The 18,902-nt window shown below is 39.4% G+C and overlaps 1 protein-coding gene across 3 annotated transcripts in view; it reads left to right on the top strand.

The window, feature by feature from the left end:
- Positions 1–18,902, top strand: part of CNTNAP2 (contactin associated protein 2) — a 1,946,064-nt gene that overhangs the window by 1,583,736 nt on the left and 343,426 nt on the right. For all 3 annotated transcript variants that reach the window (XM_046020922.1, XM_046020925.1, XM_046020923.1), the window contains one exon: positions 12,226–12,353. In XM_046020922.1, coding sequence (XP_045876878.1) covers positions 12,226–12,353 — 128 coding nt within the window. The remainder of the gene's footprint in view (positions 1–12,225; positions 12,354–18,902) is intronic.

The following is an 18,902-nucleotide window of genomic DNA, read 5'->3' as shown; positions in this document are numbered from 1 at the left end:
TAAGTACGACATAGTGTCCTTCCTCATTTCTTATTATAGTCTTTGGCTTAAAATCTAATTTATCTGATGTAATGATTTCCACCCCAGCTTTCTTTTGATGTCAATTAGCATGGTAAATTGTTTTCCACCCACTCACTTTAAGTCTGGCAGTGTCTTTGGGTCTAAAATGAGTTTCTTGTAGATAGCATATTGATGAGTCTTGTTTTTGTAGCCATTCTGATACCCTGTGTCTTTTGATTAGGGCATTTAACCCATTTACATTCGGGGTAACTATTGAAAGATATGAATTTAGTGCCATTGTATTGCCTATAAGGTGACTGTTACTGTATATTGTCTCTGTTCCTTTCTAGTCTATTACTTCTAGGCTCTCTCTTTGCTTAGAGGACTTCTTACAATATTTCCTGTAGGAGTGGTTGGTGTTTGCAAATTCTTTTAGGTTTTGTTTGTCCTGGAAGCTTTTTATCTCTCCTTCTATTTTCAATGACAGCCTAGCTGGATAAAGTATTCTTGGCTGTATATTTTTCTCATTTATTGCTCTGAGTATATCATGACTGTCCTTTCTGGCCTGCCAGGTCTCTGTGGATAGGTCTGCTCCCAATAAAATATTTCTACCATTGTATGTTACAGACCTCTTGTTTCAAGCTGCTTTCAGATTTTTCTCTTTGTCAATAAGACTTGTAAATTTTACTATTACATGATGGGGTGTGGACCTATTTTTTATTGAATTTGAGGGGGATTCTCTGTACCTCCTAGATTTTGATACTTATTCCCTTTGCCATATTAGGGAAATTCTCTACTATAATTTGCTCCAATATACCTTCTGCCCCTCTCTTTCTTCATCTTCTGGGATCCCAATTATTCTAATATTGTTTTTTCTTATGGTATCAGTTATGTCTCTAATTCTCCCCTCGTGGTCCAGTAGTTATTTATCTCTCTTTTTCTCAGCTTCTTTATTACACATCATTTGGTCTTCTATATCACTAATTCTCTCTTTTTCCTCATTTATCATAGCAGTAAGAGCCTCCATTTTTAATTGCATCTCATTAATAGCTTTATTAATTTCAACTTGTTTAGATTTTAGTTCTTTTATTTCTTCAGAAAAGGATTTTATTTTTTTATTTCTCCTGAAAGGGATGCTCTAATATCTTCCATGTTTTTTTTGAGCCCATTAGGCACCTTGATAATTGTCATTCTGAACTCTAATTCTGACATCTTACTAATGTCCCTATTGATTACATCCCTGGCCTTTGGTACTACCTCTTGTTCTTTTTTTTTTTTTTTTTTTTTTGAGTTGAGTTTTTCTGCCTTGTCATTTTATCCAGATAAGAAAGATGAATGAGAGATCAAAATACAAAAAGGGTAGCAACGACCACAGAAAATATCCACTAACCAAATTGGAAGACAGCAGAAACTGGGGGGAGAAGAAAGGGGGGGGGAGAAAAAAATATATATATGGAGAGAGATTGATTGATTTTGGGTGTATTTTGGTCTTTTAGAAGAAACTGCTTCCCAAAATTTTAAAGAAAGAAAAACTTACATATATACCAAATAAGGGTAAACACAACGAAAGGATGGAATATGACTATAAAGGTGAAAATTTAAAAATATTGTAAAAGAGGAATGGATATGATAAAGATGTTAGTTGAAAAAATAAAATAGAGGAAAGAATATGATCAGGCTGGAGACTAGAGCAAAGCCGTGTGCTAGATTTAGGGTATATTTTTATCTGTTAGAAGAAACTGTATCCCAAAATTTTAAAGAAAGAAAAACCTTTATGTATACAAAAAATAAAGTGAAATACAATGATGGGATAGAATATGACTTTAACAATGAAAATTAAAGATTTTCTTTAAAGGTATTGATAAGATAAAATAGTTTAAAAAGGTTAAAATAGGGAGCACCTGGGTGGCTCAGTGGGTTAAAGCCTCTGCCTTTGACTCAGGTCATGATCCCAGGGTCCTGAGATCGAGTGCCGCATCGGGCTCTCTGCTCAGCGGGGAGCCTGCTTCTCCCTCTCTCTCTGTCTGCCTCTCTGCCTACTTGTGATCTCTGTCAATTTAAAAAAATCTTATAAAGAAAGATTTATAAGAAAGTCTATTCTAGAGGATGTATCCAAATTTAAAAAAAAAAGGTTAAAATAGGAAAGAGGAAAAATTTTTTAAAAATAGAATAAGAAAAAAATAAAATTAAAAAAATTTAACTTTGAAAGGCTAAAAAATCATGGGAAAAGAGCATAAATTCTACAGGTTGCTTTCCCCTAGCTCTGGAGTTCCACAGTTTTCATTGGTCATAGAACTTGGTTTGGCTGGATGTTCTTGTTGATCTTCTGGTGGAGGGACCTGTTAGAGTGATTCTCAAATGTCTTTGCCCCAGGCAGAATTGCACTGCCCTTGCCAGGGGCCAGGCTAAGTATTCTGCTTTGGTTCACTCTCGGGAGCTTTTGTTCCCTGAACGCTTTCCATACTGCTTTGGAGGATGGGAATGAAAATGGTGGCCTCCTAGTCTCCGACCTGGAGGAGCTGAGAGCTCAGTGCCCCACTCCTCAGTGCACCCTCAGAGAAAATCAGTCCATCCTTCCCATCTCCCTGGTCTGCAGCTGCACTCTGAGCTCATCTGGCCTGTGACCAAGTGTTTCTCTCTGATGCACAGCCCTGCTTGGAGTCTTCAAACCCAGTAGATTCCTCTTGCATGCTCCCATGCCACTTCTCTCAGAGGAGGAAGAAAGTGATCTCCCCGGAATCTGCCATTTGTGGGGTCCCTGCTCAAAAAGCAGTGGTCTGACTATGCCTCGGATCACAGTTTAAGGTAACCCCCAGTTGAGAGCCCAGTGCTCAGCTCCGTCTCTGCAGCCAGCCTTCCCACTCCGATACCTGGGAGCTCTGCCACACTCAGACACCCCTGGTCTTTTTGTGTCCCCAAGGGTCCTGAGACCACACTGTTCCCACGAGAGCTCCATCCCCTGCTTAGCCTCTGGAGTGACATCCCTCAGTAGAGCAGGCTTCTAAATTTCCGATTTTGTGCTCACTGCCCTACTGCTTGCCAGGAACTGGCCCCTCCCACTGCAGTCTATCTTCCTGTGTATCGCCTCAGATTCACTTCTCTGCATATCCTACCTTCCAGAAGGTGGTTGCTTTTCTGTTCCTAGAGTTGCTGCTCTTCTTCTCTTCTCTCTCTCTCTCTCGTAGGCATTCAGAACGGTTTGATAACCAGCTAGCTGAATTCCTGGGACCAGGCAAAAATTAGGTCTTCTACTTCTTCCTCATCTTTCTCCTCCCCTCAGTTCCTATTTTAAAGATAGTCTGGGAAGGTGACAGGCATAGCAGGCTGGGGTAAAGGGTACAAATGTTGAATAAGAAATGAGGATGAGACTTGAACATGGGTAAAATTGGTGGAGTGTCCTGCGCCATTTTAAAATCTCATCTCCTGTTAAAGAATGCTTATAGGAGTCAAAGGTGAGAACAGACTGAATAGGGTATCCAAGCAAGTGTTCTGAGATCCTACTTAGGAAACAAGGTGGGTGGAATATGTAAACATTGATACAGGGTAAGGACCCTAAAAAAAGGGAGTCAGTGATTCTGTAGCCCCAGGTACATAGTCACAAAGCCAGAAAATGGACCATTTCATAATTCCACCTGCTAGCACTTCCAGTGACATGTGTAGAAAGGAAATGTTTTTCCCATTGAAAGCTGGTGTTTATGACTGTCTACAGTCCTTTTTTTTTAACATGACTATTGAAATATAATTTACATACTGTAGAATTCACCCATTTTAAGTATATGATTCAAGGAATTTTAGTAAATTCACTGAGCTGTGCCAAAGAAATCACCTCAGTCCCAATTTAAGACATGTTCATTCCCCCTATAAGATTTCTGTTTATCATAAATCCTTGTTCCCATGCCCAACCCCGTGCAACCACTAATCTAGTTTCTGTCTCTATAACTTTGCCTTGTCTGGACATTTCATATAAATGAATTTATAGAATATGTGGTCTTCTCTGTCTGGCTTGTTTCACTTAGCATGATGTATTGTTTTGTTTATATTTTATTTATTTCTTTGAGAGAGAGAGAGAGACAGTGAGAGGGAGCATGAGAGGGGAGAAGCAGGACTCCCCATGGGGCTGGGAGCCCAATGTGAGACTCGATCCTCAGACTCCAGGATCGTGACCTGAGCCGAAGGCAATCGCTTAACCAACTGAGCCACCCAGGTGCCCCAGCACGATGTGTTTGAGGTTTATTCGTTTTGCTTATTTCATTTTGCCTATTTCACTACCCTTATTGCTGAATAATGTTCCATTGTATGGATACACTACACTTTGTTTATCCATTCACTAACTGATAGACATTTGAGTTGTTTCCACTTTTGGGTATTATGAATAAAGCTGCTATGAACAGCTACCTAAAATTCCCTGTGTGACCATCAGCTTTCATTTCTCTTGAGTAGATGGCCACAATGGAGTTATCAGATCATATGGTAAATCTGTGCTTAACTTTTTAAAAATTTTTATTTATTTATTTGAGAAAGAGTACAAGGGGAGAGGCAGAGGGCAAGGGAGAGAAAGAATTTCGAGCAGACTCCCTACTGAGCACAGAGCCTGACACAGGGCTTGCTTGATCCCATGACCCCAAGGTCATGACTTGAGCTGAAATCAAGAGCCAGCTGCTTAACCGACTGACCGACCCAGGCCCCCTGTGCTTAACTTTTAAGAAACTGCTGAAGTATATTCAAAAGCAACTGTGCCACTTTATGATGCCACCAGCAATGCATGATTATTCCAGCTTCTTCCAATCCTCATCAAAACTTGTTATTGCCTATTTATATTATTATAGCTACTCTGGTAAGAGGGATATGTCATCTCAGTCTAGTTTTAATGGCATTTTTCTCTGGCGATAATGCTAAGCACCATCTTGTGCCTTTATGTTCCATTTCTATGCCTCTTTGTAAGCTAAAACTTTATAGCTAAAACTTTGACTTTCCTGGATTCTTTCAGAAATTTCTAGCTTTGGTGATGCTGTGATGGAAATGCATAAAGCTCACTGACTGGAATTCTGGTAGTGGTTGTTGTTTTTAAGTAGACAAGTAGTTCTAAAACTTCACAAAGGAGAAATTCTTCTCTGCTAAAATTATAGCACAAATTCATAGCATGGTAAATTTTATAACATTCAGTGGAAATCAAGCTCACAATTGCAAAAGTTTGGGATATCTGTTTTTCTTGGGGTCTCTCTCCCTCTCCCTCTCTCTCTCTTTTTTTTTTTTTTCCACTGAGCTAAGGGCAACGCCAAACTGCCTAGAGGTTTGTTTGCTTTCTCAGTAGGTTAAGAACAGAAGGCAAGAGAAGAGCAGACAGAATTCTTCAGGAAAATAGTACTGAAGCAAAATAACAGTAAGACCAGCTTAGAGAAGGAAAATCCATAGAATCAAATTCTACTGTAATAACAAAGCTGATAGAAATGTTATGCAAGAGTCTTGAGTTCAGGGCCTGTTTGAAATGGATGATAGAATTTTTCTAATGTACAAGCACAGTAACAGATGTAATTAGATTATGCTGACATGATAAATAGTTACTGAATATCTCCCTAAATTAGATTGACCTCCATCTGTAAAGATCATAACTTTCAATGAAGGCTTGTTTTGCTTGCTAAATAATTTTCATACAGGTGCTAAGACAGCAGTCTTATACGTGTGTTCATGGGTCTCTTTCCAGATCTGTTTATGTCTTTTCACCTACATGTCTTTTTTCAAAGTGTGTTGTGCTTCCTAAGGCAGCAGAATATACATTCTTTTGAAATGCACTTGAGGCTTTCTCCAGAAGAGCTCACCTATTAGGTCAGCCTATCAGGCCTCAAGGAATACAAAAAGATTGAAATCATCCATGCACCTTTTCTGGCCACAAAGCTATGAAACTAGACGTCAACCACAAGAAGAAATTTGGAAAGACCATGAATACATGGAGTTTAAACTACATGCTACTAAACTATGAATAGGTCAACCAGAAAATAAAAGAAGAAATAAAAAATACATGGAAAGAAGAGAAGATGAAAACACAATAGCCCAAAACCTTTGGAATGCTGCAAAAAATGGTCCTGAGAGGAAAGTATACAGCAATACAGGCCTACCTCAAGAAGCAAGAAAATTTTCAAACAAACAACAAAAAGAACAACAAATGAAGCCTAAAGCCAGCAGAAGGAAGGAAATGATAAATATTAGAACAGAAACAAATGATATAGAAACTTAAAACAAAAACAAAACAATAGAACAGATCAATGAAACCAGGAGCTGATTCTTTGAAAAAATCAATTAAATTGATAAGTTTCTACCCAGAATTTAAAAAAAAAAAAGAGGGAGAGAGAGAGAGAGGGAGAGAGAGAGGACCCAAATAAAATCACAAATGAGAGAGGAGAAATAACAACCAACACCACAGAAATACAATTACAAGAGAATATTATGAAAAAGTATATGCCAACAAATTGGACAACCTGGGAGAAATGAATCAATTCCTAGAAACATGTAAACTACCAAAGCTGAAACAGGAAGAAATAGAAAACTTGAACAGACCAATAACCAGCAAAGAAATTGAATCAGTAATCAAAACTCTTGCAACCAACACAAGTCCAGTGTCAGACGGCTTCACGGGAATTCTACCAAATATTTAAAGAAGAGTTAATACCTATTCTTCTCAAACTATTCCAAAAAATAGAAAAGGAAGGAAAACTTCCAAATTCATTCTGTGAGACCAGCATTACCCTGATCCCAAAACTAGATAAAGATGCCACTAAAAAAGATAACTACAGGTCAAGCCCTGATGAAGATGGATGCAGAAATTCCTAATAAAATACTAGCAAACCAAATCCAACCATACATTAAAAAAAAAAAAAAATCAGTCACTATAATCGAGTGGGATTTACTCCTGGGCTGCAGGGGTGTGGTTCGGTATTTGCAAATCAATCAATGTGATACACCACATTAATAAAAGAAAGGATAAGAACCATATGACCATTTCAATAGATGCAGAAAAAACATTTGATAAAGTACAGCATCCATGCATGATACAAACCCTCAACAAAGTAGGTTTAGAGGGAACATAACCTCAGCATCACAGAGACCATGTGTGAAAAACCCAAATATCAACCTCAATGGGGAAAAACTGAGAGCTTTTACTCTGTGATCAGGAAAAAGACAAGGATGTCCCCTCTCACCACCTTTATTCAACATAGTACTGGAAGTCCTAGCCACAGCAATGAGACAACAAAAAGAAATAAAGGCCTCCAAATTGGTAAGGAAGAATTAAAACTTTCACTGTATGCAGATGATGTGACACTATATAGAAAACCCAAAGACTCCACCCAAAAACTGCCAGAACTGATAAACAAATTCAGTAAAGTTGCAGGATACAAAATCAACATTCCAAAATCTGTTGCATTTTTATACACTAAGCAGCAGAAAGAAATTAAGGAATCAATCCCATTTACAATTGCACCAAAAACAGTAAGATACTTAGGAATAAACCTAACCAGAGAGGTGAAAGACCTGTGCTCTGACACCATAAAACACTGATGAAAAAAACTGAAGACAACACACAAGGAAAAACATCCCATGCTCACAGATTGTAAGAAAAAATATTGTTAAAATATCTCTACTACCCAAAGCAATCTACAGATTTAATGCAATCCCTATCAAAATACCACCAACATTTTTTACAGAGCTAGAACAAGCAATCGTAAAATTTGTGTGGAACCACAGAAGACTCTGAATAGCCAAAGCAGCCTTAAATCAGAAAGGCCAGACTGGAGGCATCACAGTTCTGGACTTCAGTGTATATTACAAAGCTGTAATGATCTAAACAGTATGGTACTGGCACAAAGATAGACACACAGATCAACAGAACAGAATAGAAAACCCAGAAATGAACCCACAACTATATGGTCAATTAATCTTTGACAAAAGTGGCAAGAAACTGCAATGAGAAAAAGACAGTCTCTTCAGCAAATGGTATTGGGAAAACTGCACAGCTACACACAAAAGAATGAAACTGGACCACTTCCTTATACCATACACAAAAATAAACTAAATGTGAGACCTGAAACCATCAAAATCCTAGAGGAGAACACAGGCAGTAACCTCTTTGATATCAGCCATAGCAACTTCTTTCTAGATATGTCTCTCCTGAGGCAAGGGAAACAAAAGCAAAAATAGACTATTGAGACTTCATCAAAATAAAAGACTTCTGCATAGTGAAGGAAACAATCAACAAAACTAAATTCAGCCTCTGGAATGGGAGGGCAAATGACATATCTGCTAAAGGATTGGTATCCAAAATATATAAAGAACTTATAAAACTCAACACCCCAAGAATGAATAATCCAATTTTAAAAAATGGGCAGAAAACATGGATAGACATTTTACCAAAGAAGACAAGCAGATGACCAACAGACATGAAAAAATGCTCAACATCACTGATCATCAGGGACATACAAATCAAAACTACAATGAGATATCACCTAACACCTGTCAGAATGGCTCAAATCAACAACTCAAGAAACAACAGGTGTTGGTGAGGATGTGGAAAAAGGGGAACCGTCTTGCACTGTAGCTGGGAATGCAAGCTGGTGCCACCACTCTGGAAAACTGTATCAAAAAGTTAAATATAGAACTGCCCTACAATCCAGCTATTGCACTATGAGGTATTTATCCAAAGAATACAAGAACACTAATTCAGAGGGATACATGCACCCTGATGTTTATAGCAGCATTATCTATAATAGCCAAATTATGGAAACAGCCCAAGTGTCCATCGACTGATAAAGAAGTGGTATATATTTATATATAAAGATATAAATATATATATAAATAAAGATATATATATATAGTGAAATCTTATTTAGCCATAAGAAAGAATGAAATCTTGCCATTTGCAGAGACATGGATGAAGCCAGATTGTATAATGCTAAGCGAAATAATTATTCTCAGTCAGAGAAACACAAATACCATATGATTTCATTTATATGTGGAATTTAAGAAACAATACAAGCAAAGGGAAAAAGTAAGAGAGAGAGAGAGGGAAAGAGAAAGACAAAGCAAGATGCAGACTCTTAATTATAGAGAATAAACTCATGGTTACCATAGAGGAAGAGAGGGGTAGGGGAACGGGTGAGCTAGGTGACAGGGATTAAAGAGTGCACTTATTGCAATGAGCACAGGGCAATGTATAGAACTGTTGACTCACTATATTGTACACCTAAAACTAATATAACATAGTATGTTAACTAAGTGGAATTTAAATAAAAACTTTTAAAAAGACAGGACAGTGGGCCATGCTATGAAGTCACATCAGAAACTCGGTGCTAGTCACACCACTTCATTGCCGTCTCTGAATTTGTTTTCACAACCTATTTGTTTCTAGCAGAGTTCACTGCCTTGTGATTTTCACACACAGCCATTTGTGACTTTAAAATCTCTGGGGTCCTACTTAGATCTCTGCTCAAAAATGATTGGGGGGGGCTGTATCTATTTTTCTCATCTGATCATTTTTCTTCCTTTTGTCTTGGCTTGGTAAGGAATATTTGAGTATTACAACTATTTGCTGATCTGAAGCCTTTGGTAAACTCCAATATGCCATTAAAAACTAATTAATTTTGGGATGCGGTAGTTCTCGACCTCTCTTTTAGGGTGTAGATGAAGTAAGGGATGCATGAGAATAAAACATTATGGCTCTCTTTGAACTCACAACTTAAAAATAACCTCAACATTTCAGGAGATCTAATTGTATCTAAAAGGAACTCTCCATTTATGAGATTATTACAAAGATTTAAAAGTTGTGTCTCTAAGTTGTTAACCTGTGTAGGTATATAAATTCTTAAAAAGTTACACACGTCCAGTTTCATCAAGAAGATCACATAATGATTGGGATATTCCCAAATATCTGTTTCAAATTGCTCCTAGATTAGCACAGATTTTGTTATGAAGGGGTTATTTTCTCACTCACGTAAATGAACGAACAATAGCAAGTATTGGCATAGACGTTGAGCATCCTGATACATGACTGCTTGCCATATAGTGCAGTCAATCAAAACATTAATTATTAACAAAGTTAAATTATTCCTCACTGTTCAGTTAAATAAATTTTAGCTTAAATGTTTCTTTCCCCACGTCAGAGATATTCCCCTGTCTCTTCCCTAACCCTCAACTATGGGGACGAGTTACATGACAGACCACCATGATAGTCAGTGGAATATTGGCTCAATAAATTCCCAAAGGAAAAATGGATCCTGATGATTAGGAGCAGGAGTTGACCAATTTCTTCTATAAAGGGCCAGATAATAAATATTTTAGGCTTCAAGGGCCATATGGTCTCTGTCACAACTACTCAACTTTGCCATATAATATAAAGCACCATAGACCATGTGTTAAAAAAAAAAGGTTACATTTCAATAAAAGTTTATTTATGGACACTCAATTTGAATTTCATATAATATTCTCATGACACAAAATATTCTCCTCGGGATTTTTTCCAACCCCTTAATATGCAAAGATCATTCTTGGCTCATGGGCCATAAGAGAACAGGCAATGAGATGAATAGTTGTTAGCACTTAGTTCACAGACCCCTGATCTAGAGTCATGTAATTCTAAGTGATAATGAATTTGTGGAGAATATCAGCCTGAAATTCCACAGGAACACACATCATTCCTAGGAGGCTGTCAAACTCCAGTGTGTCATTAAAAGGTGTTTTCATTTGTTGTTGCTTTAGGAAACACTGCGTATCAGGTTTAATGGCAGACTTTCTTTTCCTTTCTAATTTAACTTTAATTGATAGAAGTCCCAATAAAAGAAGTTGGGTTTGCAAAATATTGCACGAGGTACTTGAGGCCAGGTCATTAGTAGATACAATGTCAGTAAGAATCATGATCTTAGTTCTCAATTGATAACAAATTTTTAAAAAAGAAACATTATTTTGAAAGCTCAAGGGCAATGAAAATACTAAAGGAGTGTAAAAATACACTTGTTTGAGGCCCACTGGCTGAATTCTGACTCCTTTCTGGGTTTTCCGTGGATCCTGACCCATGAGGGAGTATGTGTTCGCTGACATTTGAGAAGACTGGAAGAATGAGTAACTATTCCTAACAACATAGCATTTTAAAGGCAGGCTTCCAAGTTGGTTCCCCTCAATTTTCTGAACTATTTGCCAAGAGATGTGAAAGACAAATCTTTAACCTGACTGTTGAATGGCCTCTCGTATTCTGCTATCATCCAAAGTCAGATTTTGTATGTACAATTTCAAAATTTTTACTTATATTCACATTGCACAGTGCCAAAAAAAAAATCATACAAAAGGGTAAATTTAGTGGAATGACTTTATAATGATCTGTGCCTCCCATTCATCCAGCCCCAAATGAGGGGATTTCTCAACCACAGCAGCACAAAAAAAGGATAAGGGGACAGGGATCTCTTGTTAAGGTGAAGTCTGTGCTGCACCATATGTCATGTTGGGCTCATCTTCTAGATTTCTAGGCTTTCCTTCCTTTATTTAGGGTGGGTGCAGGGTAGAGTTAGGAGACCTGAAACATGATAAGTATAGAATAAGCAGGAAAATGAATCCAAGAGAAAAACAGACCAGGCTTGAGTCTTCACTCTTCATTATAGATGGAAATAGACACCTGGTGAGCCCCTGCTCTATGTTGGGAACTTCACATAAATTCTTTCAGTTGTTGAAATAAACAAGAAAAGAGGAAGGAAAAAAGTGTCCCTTATTTAGCTGATGCACAGCAAGGAAGAAAGCCAACTCTTTTGAAGCAACTGAGGAGACAAAGGGATTTTTTAATAGAGTTTTGTTTCATATGTTATCCAAGAGATCAGGTTGACTTCGTTGAACTTTTGATTTCCTGACAACAGCAAACACATGCGTGCTCAAGCGTTTGGTGGGTGTTTTTCATGCAGTGTACGAGTCTACTCCCACTCTAGAATAGGATGCAACCTATTAGTTGGGACTGTCTGGAAATCAGGATGTGAATTCCATTTTCCAGAAAGCAATGATGTCACAACTGCTTCGGGGTAATACACCCTGAGACCACCTGATGGAAGAGAGAACAACTCTTTGACTGTGGTTCTACTTAGTGAAACTGTGAGCATGTATTGGAATGTGGTCAATTATCAGACAATTGAAACAATTATCGGAAAAGAAATGTTTCTGATTTAGCCTCCTCATACTTTTCTGTTTTTCCCTGTGATTCAGGAGGAAGGACGCTGGCTTCTTATCCTACAAAGACCACCTGCCAGTAAGCCAGGTGGTAGTTGGAGATACCGACCGGCAAGGCTCAGAAGCCAAACTGAGCGTGGGCCCCCTGCGCTGCCAAGGAGACAGTAAGTTTGCCCAGAAGCTGTGGCTTGCACTTTCTTATCAGTTTGAAATAGCGTTTCCCAGAAAATCAGAGGATGGCAGGAAACAGACTTGCTCTGCTATAACTCCTGAAGAAACATACCATGCAATGAGAACAGTCAAATGGAGAGCTCGATAGACCTTAATACATACAGGAGGGTTACAACCGTCAAGTCTCCAGGACAGGAGCCTAGATTTGGGCATAAAACATGAATATCCATCTTCCTTGAATATTCGTATGTAACAAGTTTGACTACCTAAGTTTATGGTGATATAAATAGCCATGCTAATAGCAGACAAGTGGCAGTCAACAGCTGTGATTCCACTGAGTGCTGCTGTTAATGCCATTAGCATGACTATTTATATCACCATAAACTGAATTATGGTGATATAAATAGTAGCATTATGGCTTAATGTATCATTGTAAACTTGGATTATGGTCATATAAAGTTTGACATTATTGCTATCAAATTTCATCATCATCAGAGCTCCATGGTCCCCTGTAAGCCAAGGATTGTTTCTGTAACTCCGTCTTGCTTTCGGGTTTCGGCACCACAGAGAGGAATTTGGGGCTGCTAGCTTGGACTGTGGGAGGTCAGGGAGTTAGAACGATGATCCCGCCTAATTAAGGGCATCATTAGGATTTTATGTTGTTTGATACCCTTCAATGTGCTTTATGTGCAGTCGGAGGGAAACGGTGTCGGGTTGCTATGGGGATTCTACGGTGAGCATCCTGGGTATCATTTCCCCTCTTCTTGACTGTGCACATGATTTGGGCAACTCCCTTGGGAGTTCTGTGCTTTTTGTGATTCTGTGCTAGGCACCGGGAGACCTAGATTGTGTTCCTTGAATAACTGACTTTCCGGGAGACCTCAAGCAAGCCCCTCTGCTTTCTCGGCCGTGGTAATGAGAATACCACCTGCGTCCCAACTCCTCCTGGGGAGGCCATAAAGATTTTAGTGCCTGGATCCGGATTCCTCCTAGCAAAGCATTCTGTGCGATGGAATATTATTACCATGTCCATAAATCAAGGGAGAATGAGACCTACTCGATGTAATAAATTATTGCATCGACTCCAAGAGGTGTCCTAAGGAATGTAATGGTGCATGCTTCAGTGTTTACTACTTAGTAAATTGGGGCTGTTGGCAATTAAACAAGGCAATGTTCCTGATACAAAAGAGAGATGGAGTTTGTGCTGATTTTTCTTTTCTTAGTTAGAGAAAATGAAAATGCTTCCTTGAAAATTGAGGCTGGTCAAAGTGCTTTATCATCCATTTATTGAACAATAATACTTTATTCGTCAGTAGGACTCAGTAGGACTATACAATAAGAAATTTGATTTCAACTGCTTAAGAAGAAGATATTGACATAAAATAATAATAAGTATGCATTTTAAAAATATTTTGTGTGATGGATGTGTGATAGAATCGCTCTCAAAATAGGCAGATTCTCATGTGCTATCTGAAGAAAATCAGTTTCATTATGTCATAATTATTCATTAATATATAAATGTAAAATATTTCTCACTCATTAAGTTGAATTCTGGAGTTAGCTATGAATTAAAGAAAGGGTGCCCCATGAAGTAATTGTTTAATTTGGGACAGTTATAAAAATTGCACTTCTGCGAACTTTTGTTACCACTCTTCAAGAGAAGATTCCAGCCACATTAAATAGTATAGGTACAAGTATATTAACAGCTTATCACTAAATCTTAGCTTGTTTCCCTTAATCAATTTATCAGCCTTCAAGAAGAATTTATTACTTATCTGCTATTTATCTGGCACTTTACTAGATACTTGAGATGTAAGAAAAAGACATTAAACTCCATTTTGAGAAATACACAAGAAAAATTATTAGAAAACAAAATATTTTATAATAGAAGATTAGATTTTGCAAAATGAAATTAGTGCCACTGATGACCAAGAAAAGAGTGTGATATAGTGTATTTCAGGCAGACTTTATATTTCAAAAGAGAAAATAGGAGAAGTTTAGCGCTCAATGTTTATTTGCATTTCTTTTCCAAGGCTGCTGTTCTTAGAGACATGTTTAGGACCCGTTGTTAAGACAAAGAGCTGTCTCATTTGTTGGCATTGTGTGAGCTCAGTGTCTTTGCAGTACTGAAGCTTTAGAGAGACTCTTAATCCATATTTTGCCTGATACTACATGAACCAAAAGCACAGTCAATATTTAACGAATGGGGGCACAGTAATGAGAAAGAGTTCCACGTCCTATCAGTTTACAGTTTTTTTTTTTTTTTAAAGATTTTATTTATTTATTTGACAGAGAGAGATACAAGTAGGCAGAGAGGCAGGAAGAGAGAGAGTGAGAGGGAAGCAGGCTCCCTGCCGAGCAGAGAGCCCGATGCGGGACTCGATCCCAGGACCCTGAGATCATGACCTGAGCCGAAGGCAGCGGCTTAAACCACTGAGCCACCCAGGCGCCCCCAGTTTACAGTTTTTAACATGTTTGATTTCCACCGATATTTACAGCCCCCCAAGAGGTGGGGAAGGTAAAGTATTAGCCCTTCTGTTTACAAATGAACAAACTATTTCTTTTAAAATGTCATTTACACTACAAATTTCTATATACACTTGCAACCTCTGGGGAGCTCCAGGAGGAAAGACAGAGCAGATAATAGAAACAGTTTTTTCTGTGCAAGGTCAAGGTTGTTTCCCTGAGTTGGTTGATCATTTCATTAAGTTATTAAAAAAAAAAAAAGCCATTTAGGTCTTATCCCAACCACCCATGTCCAGCTACCAATATAGCATGAATGTTTCGGGGATTAAATTCCAATTGTTATAATTTTAAAAGTGGCATAGTAGCCTTAGCCTTTTGTTTATAGAGATTAACTGACTTTGTGTCATTTACTGAAGGCTGTACAAAGCTACAGTTCCAAAAAGCAAATCCATTGTTGGAAAATGTCTTTCTCTATTCGAGGAGTCCAGCAATGACAGCTTGGAAAACTGTGTCTTGAATTAGGTCTCTATACTATCCCCCAGTCTTGGAGAATGAAATAATTTTTGGAGGCTCTGACCAACCGTTTCAGTGGTTTCAGTTGATTTCATCGTGCCTGCTGAGTTTCATTTTTACTGTGACTCATCTGAACTCATAGACCCATATAATCCAAATGCTAAAGAAAATCAGTGACTTCCACTGGGCTCTGCTGCATTTCCCTTATAGTGCTGAAAATGCTTATGCTTCTAGAGTTTAGTGTTCTGAGACTGGTGGTGGTGGTGATGGTGGTTGATTTTTTTTTTTTTTTAAGACATGTTCAGATGAAAACCTCAAATCTAAATAAAACTGAAAGTATGACTAGTGATGGGTGCTTAAGCTAAGATAAAAAGTGTGGTGAAGTTACAAATTCCCCTCTTAAATCAGGCACCCTCACCAAAGAAGAAACAAAAGAGCTATTTAGAGGATCAGCCACTGGTATGTAGAAGCGGTTTTCAAATGTGAATGAATCATCCTTCTTGCAGTGAGTTGCTAACCTTCTGTCGAATCCATACACAAATAAAATATTTCAGATTCAGGAGGTAGAAATCTTGTTCATAGTATATATAGTGAATATAATTAATTATAAAAATAAAGTGTGTGCTAGATAATTGCTTTATTCTCAGCTTTATGAGCTAAAGATTTCCCATATCTTCTCTAGGGATTCAGGGACTTTAAAAAAATTAATTAGCAGCAAGTTTGCTACAAAAGCAAGTGTTTTCAATACATGTGGGTAGAGACCATTCGTGAAAGTGTGTTACTCCAGCCTTCTTCCCTGTCCATGCCAGAAACCCACCTTGGCTGTGAGGTAGGCCAGCCGGGCACTGGGCTCAAATGGGGTGTTTCAAATCCAAATCCAGTTTCTCAGAGATGACTCCGAGAGGCCAAGAAGGAAAGATGAGGAGAAAAGCAACAAATCCAGTGCGGGAACACAGGAGGGCGGGGACAAAGCTAGGGGTGAAGGAAATAAGCCGGTGATGGAGTTTCATCCAAACCAGCGTGGACATCAGTTCATCAGTTCTCTGCAAATGTAATCGTATGTGTGGACAAGGTCAAGGTTGTGTGGGCAAGGTCAAGGTTGTGTGGGCAAGGTCAAGGTTGTGCATGCTCTCTTTACTGTGAGACTCTCAAAAGCCACAGCCCTAACCAGCCATTCGCTCACCAAGAAAGACAAGGCAATGACTATACCCGCACCTTGTTTCTCCACAGATAAGACATTTCCGACGGTAATACAGATGAGTACATTCTCCACAGGGTGTGCCCAGCACACACACGGGTCACACCATCTCCCTGTGAGCATCAGTGTGAGACACCCTCCGTGCACAGAGGAGGACCATACAAGGAGAGAGGGGCAGCCGCTCACCTGGGCTCAGAATGCCATCCCGATTATGGAGAGGAAGCCAATACTTGAGCTCCAGAGAGGAGTAGAGAGTTTGCTCATCCCCTTACTTTGTTGCTCTAGGCTTGGAAGAGATGAGGAAGGCAAAGGGCACATTGTAAACTAAGCACTTTACATTCATGTCTTTATTGACTCTCCCAACATCCTGGATGAGGTGGCATCTTTGACTCGAGCGTACCAATGAGAAAATACAACCAGATTTATGGGGTGATTTGCCAGTAAATTTCAGACCTGGGGCCAGAAGGTTTGTGTGGTGCTAGAGCTGATCCCAGAATGGATAATTTGATCAATCTCAGAAGGTGCTCCCTATCCTTTCCCCTTCCCCATGTTTTCCCACAAAATGTAGCTAAATGCACTTGCTTCAAGGACCGCTGCAAGCAAGAGCACAGAGTCAGAGGACCCTCGGAGATCAAACAGTGCGGACCCTGCATGGTACAGACCAGCGAACCTGGGTCTAGGGAGGTTAAGTGACCGGCCCAGGGTCTCCCAGCGGGTGTATGGCAGAGCACGTTGAGACAGTTTAGCACAAGCTTTCATCTTTAGTAATTCCCTGTGGCCAAGACTAATGTTGAGTCCAGAGAGGGAGCTTTGACCTGGAACGCTGACCTCAGGTCCCTGCCTCCCAACAGCCGAGCAGTGTAATAACATGGGACCAGCACTCTTAACTCTCCCCGCGCCGTGAGATCAACCGTCTGGAAAACCTGATCGAAAACCCACAGCCTTGGGGATGCAGGGTCAGTGGCAGAAAGTTGGTAACTTGTGTGTTTCGTTTTGGTTTGGTTTGGTTTTTACTTCTGCCTTAGGTAGTTTTCTCGTTGACAGTAGAAGACAGGAAAATAATCGAGAATGATGTGTAGAAATGATAAACCTCTATTTTTTTCTTAATGTCCCAGCCTCCGCCACTGTTGCCATGGGCTGCTACCAACTGAGAAGCAGGAGTAGCTCTAAGAACAAGCAGAAATAGTGAAATGTTCACGATCAAAAAGTAGGCTGATTCCCATTAAAGGACTGGAGAGCCCTCTGGGCTCTGGGCGGATCTGAGAGCAGATCCAGTTACAAAGGCAGCAGAGGGAAAGAGAAGGAAGGTTTAGCTTTGGTCTTCTGGACCCCAGAGTGACTTTAAACAATTACAAGAGGACAAGTCCCCCAGAAGAATCAGCTCTTTGATGCTCTTGAGCCGTTTCACTTTAGCCACAGTGTCAGTTCGAAAATGGGAAGTAAAGTTAGTTACAGTTTAGGGGAAAAAAAAGTATTTCTGTTTTACAGTAGATATGGTATTTGTGTGTGTGTGTGTGTGTGTGTGTGACTGATTTTCCTACCTGTCCTTTCAAATATTGCTCACGTTTGGAGGAATCATCACATCCCACAGAGGAGATTTGTCTGAGTCCTGCTGTATCATTGCCTCTATCCCTTCCCTAAATTTGGCCCTCTGCAGAAGTGAAACAGGAGGAACTTTGTTCTGTCCATTTAATCTCCATGATTGTTCTTTTGATGGACTTTCCCCAGTGATCTCTCTAAACCATTTGTGGAAGAGATTTAGACTTGTTCTGGTTATCTGAAATTATGTCTGCAATCCTGACACTAAGGGCTTGGAATTAGCATGGATTTCATGGTCCCCTAACAAGGCTGCCTTCACTTTGGATGTGGGCCACAAGTCTAGGGGTTCCAGGCCACCCCTGCTCCTCTGACCAACTGACTATAAATTTGGGGCTTCGAACTATCCCCTCAGGATCATTAATGAACTAGAATGACTCACAGAATTCAGGAAAGCACTATATTTAAGATTAAAATTTTATCATAAAGGTCACAGATCAAGAGTAGCTGAATGGAATGATACACACTGTGAAGCTGGAGAGTCTCAGATGCGAAGCTCTCCTGTCCTCTCCTTGTGGAGTGAGGACACATCACCCTCCCCACCCATCCGTGTATGTTACCGACCAGCTTGCCAAGCTTTGGGTGTCCAGAGTTTTCAGAGGAGTTTCATACGTAGACGTGATTGAATAAATCATTGGCCACATAATTGAATTCAGTCTCCAGCATGTCTTCCTTCTCCCCGCTGGAGTTGGGGCTGATAGCTCCTGGCTCAAAGCCCCAACCCTCAAATCCCTCAGTTGGTTTTTCTGGCAAAGCCAGCCCCCATCTT

This window comes from Meles meles, chromosome 10 (assembly GCF_922984935.1).
Source record: "Meles meles chromosome 10, mMelMel3.1 paternal haplotype, whole genome shotgun sequence".
In the NCBI taxonomy this organism is placed as follows: Eukaryota; Metazoa; Chordata; class Mammalia; order Carnivora; family Mustelidae; genus Meles; species Meles meles.
The sequence above is the reverse complement of the archived record's forward strand: the minus strand, read 5'-3'. Positions and strand labels throughout refer to the sequence as shown.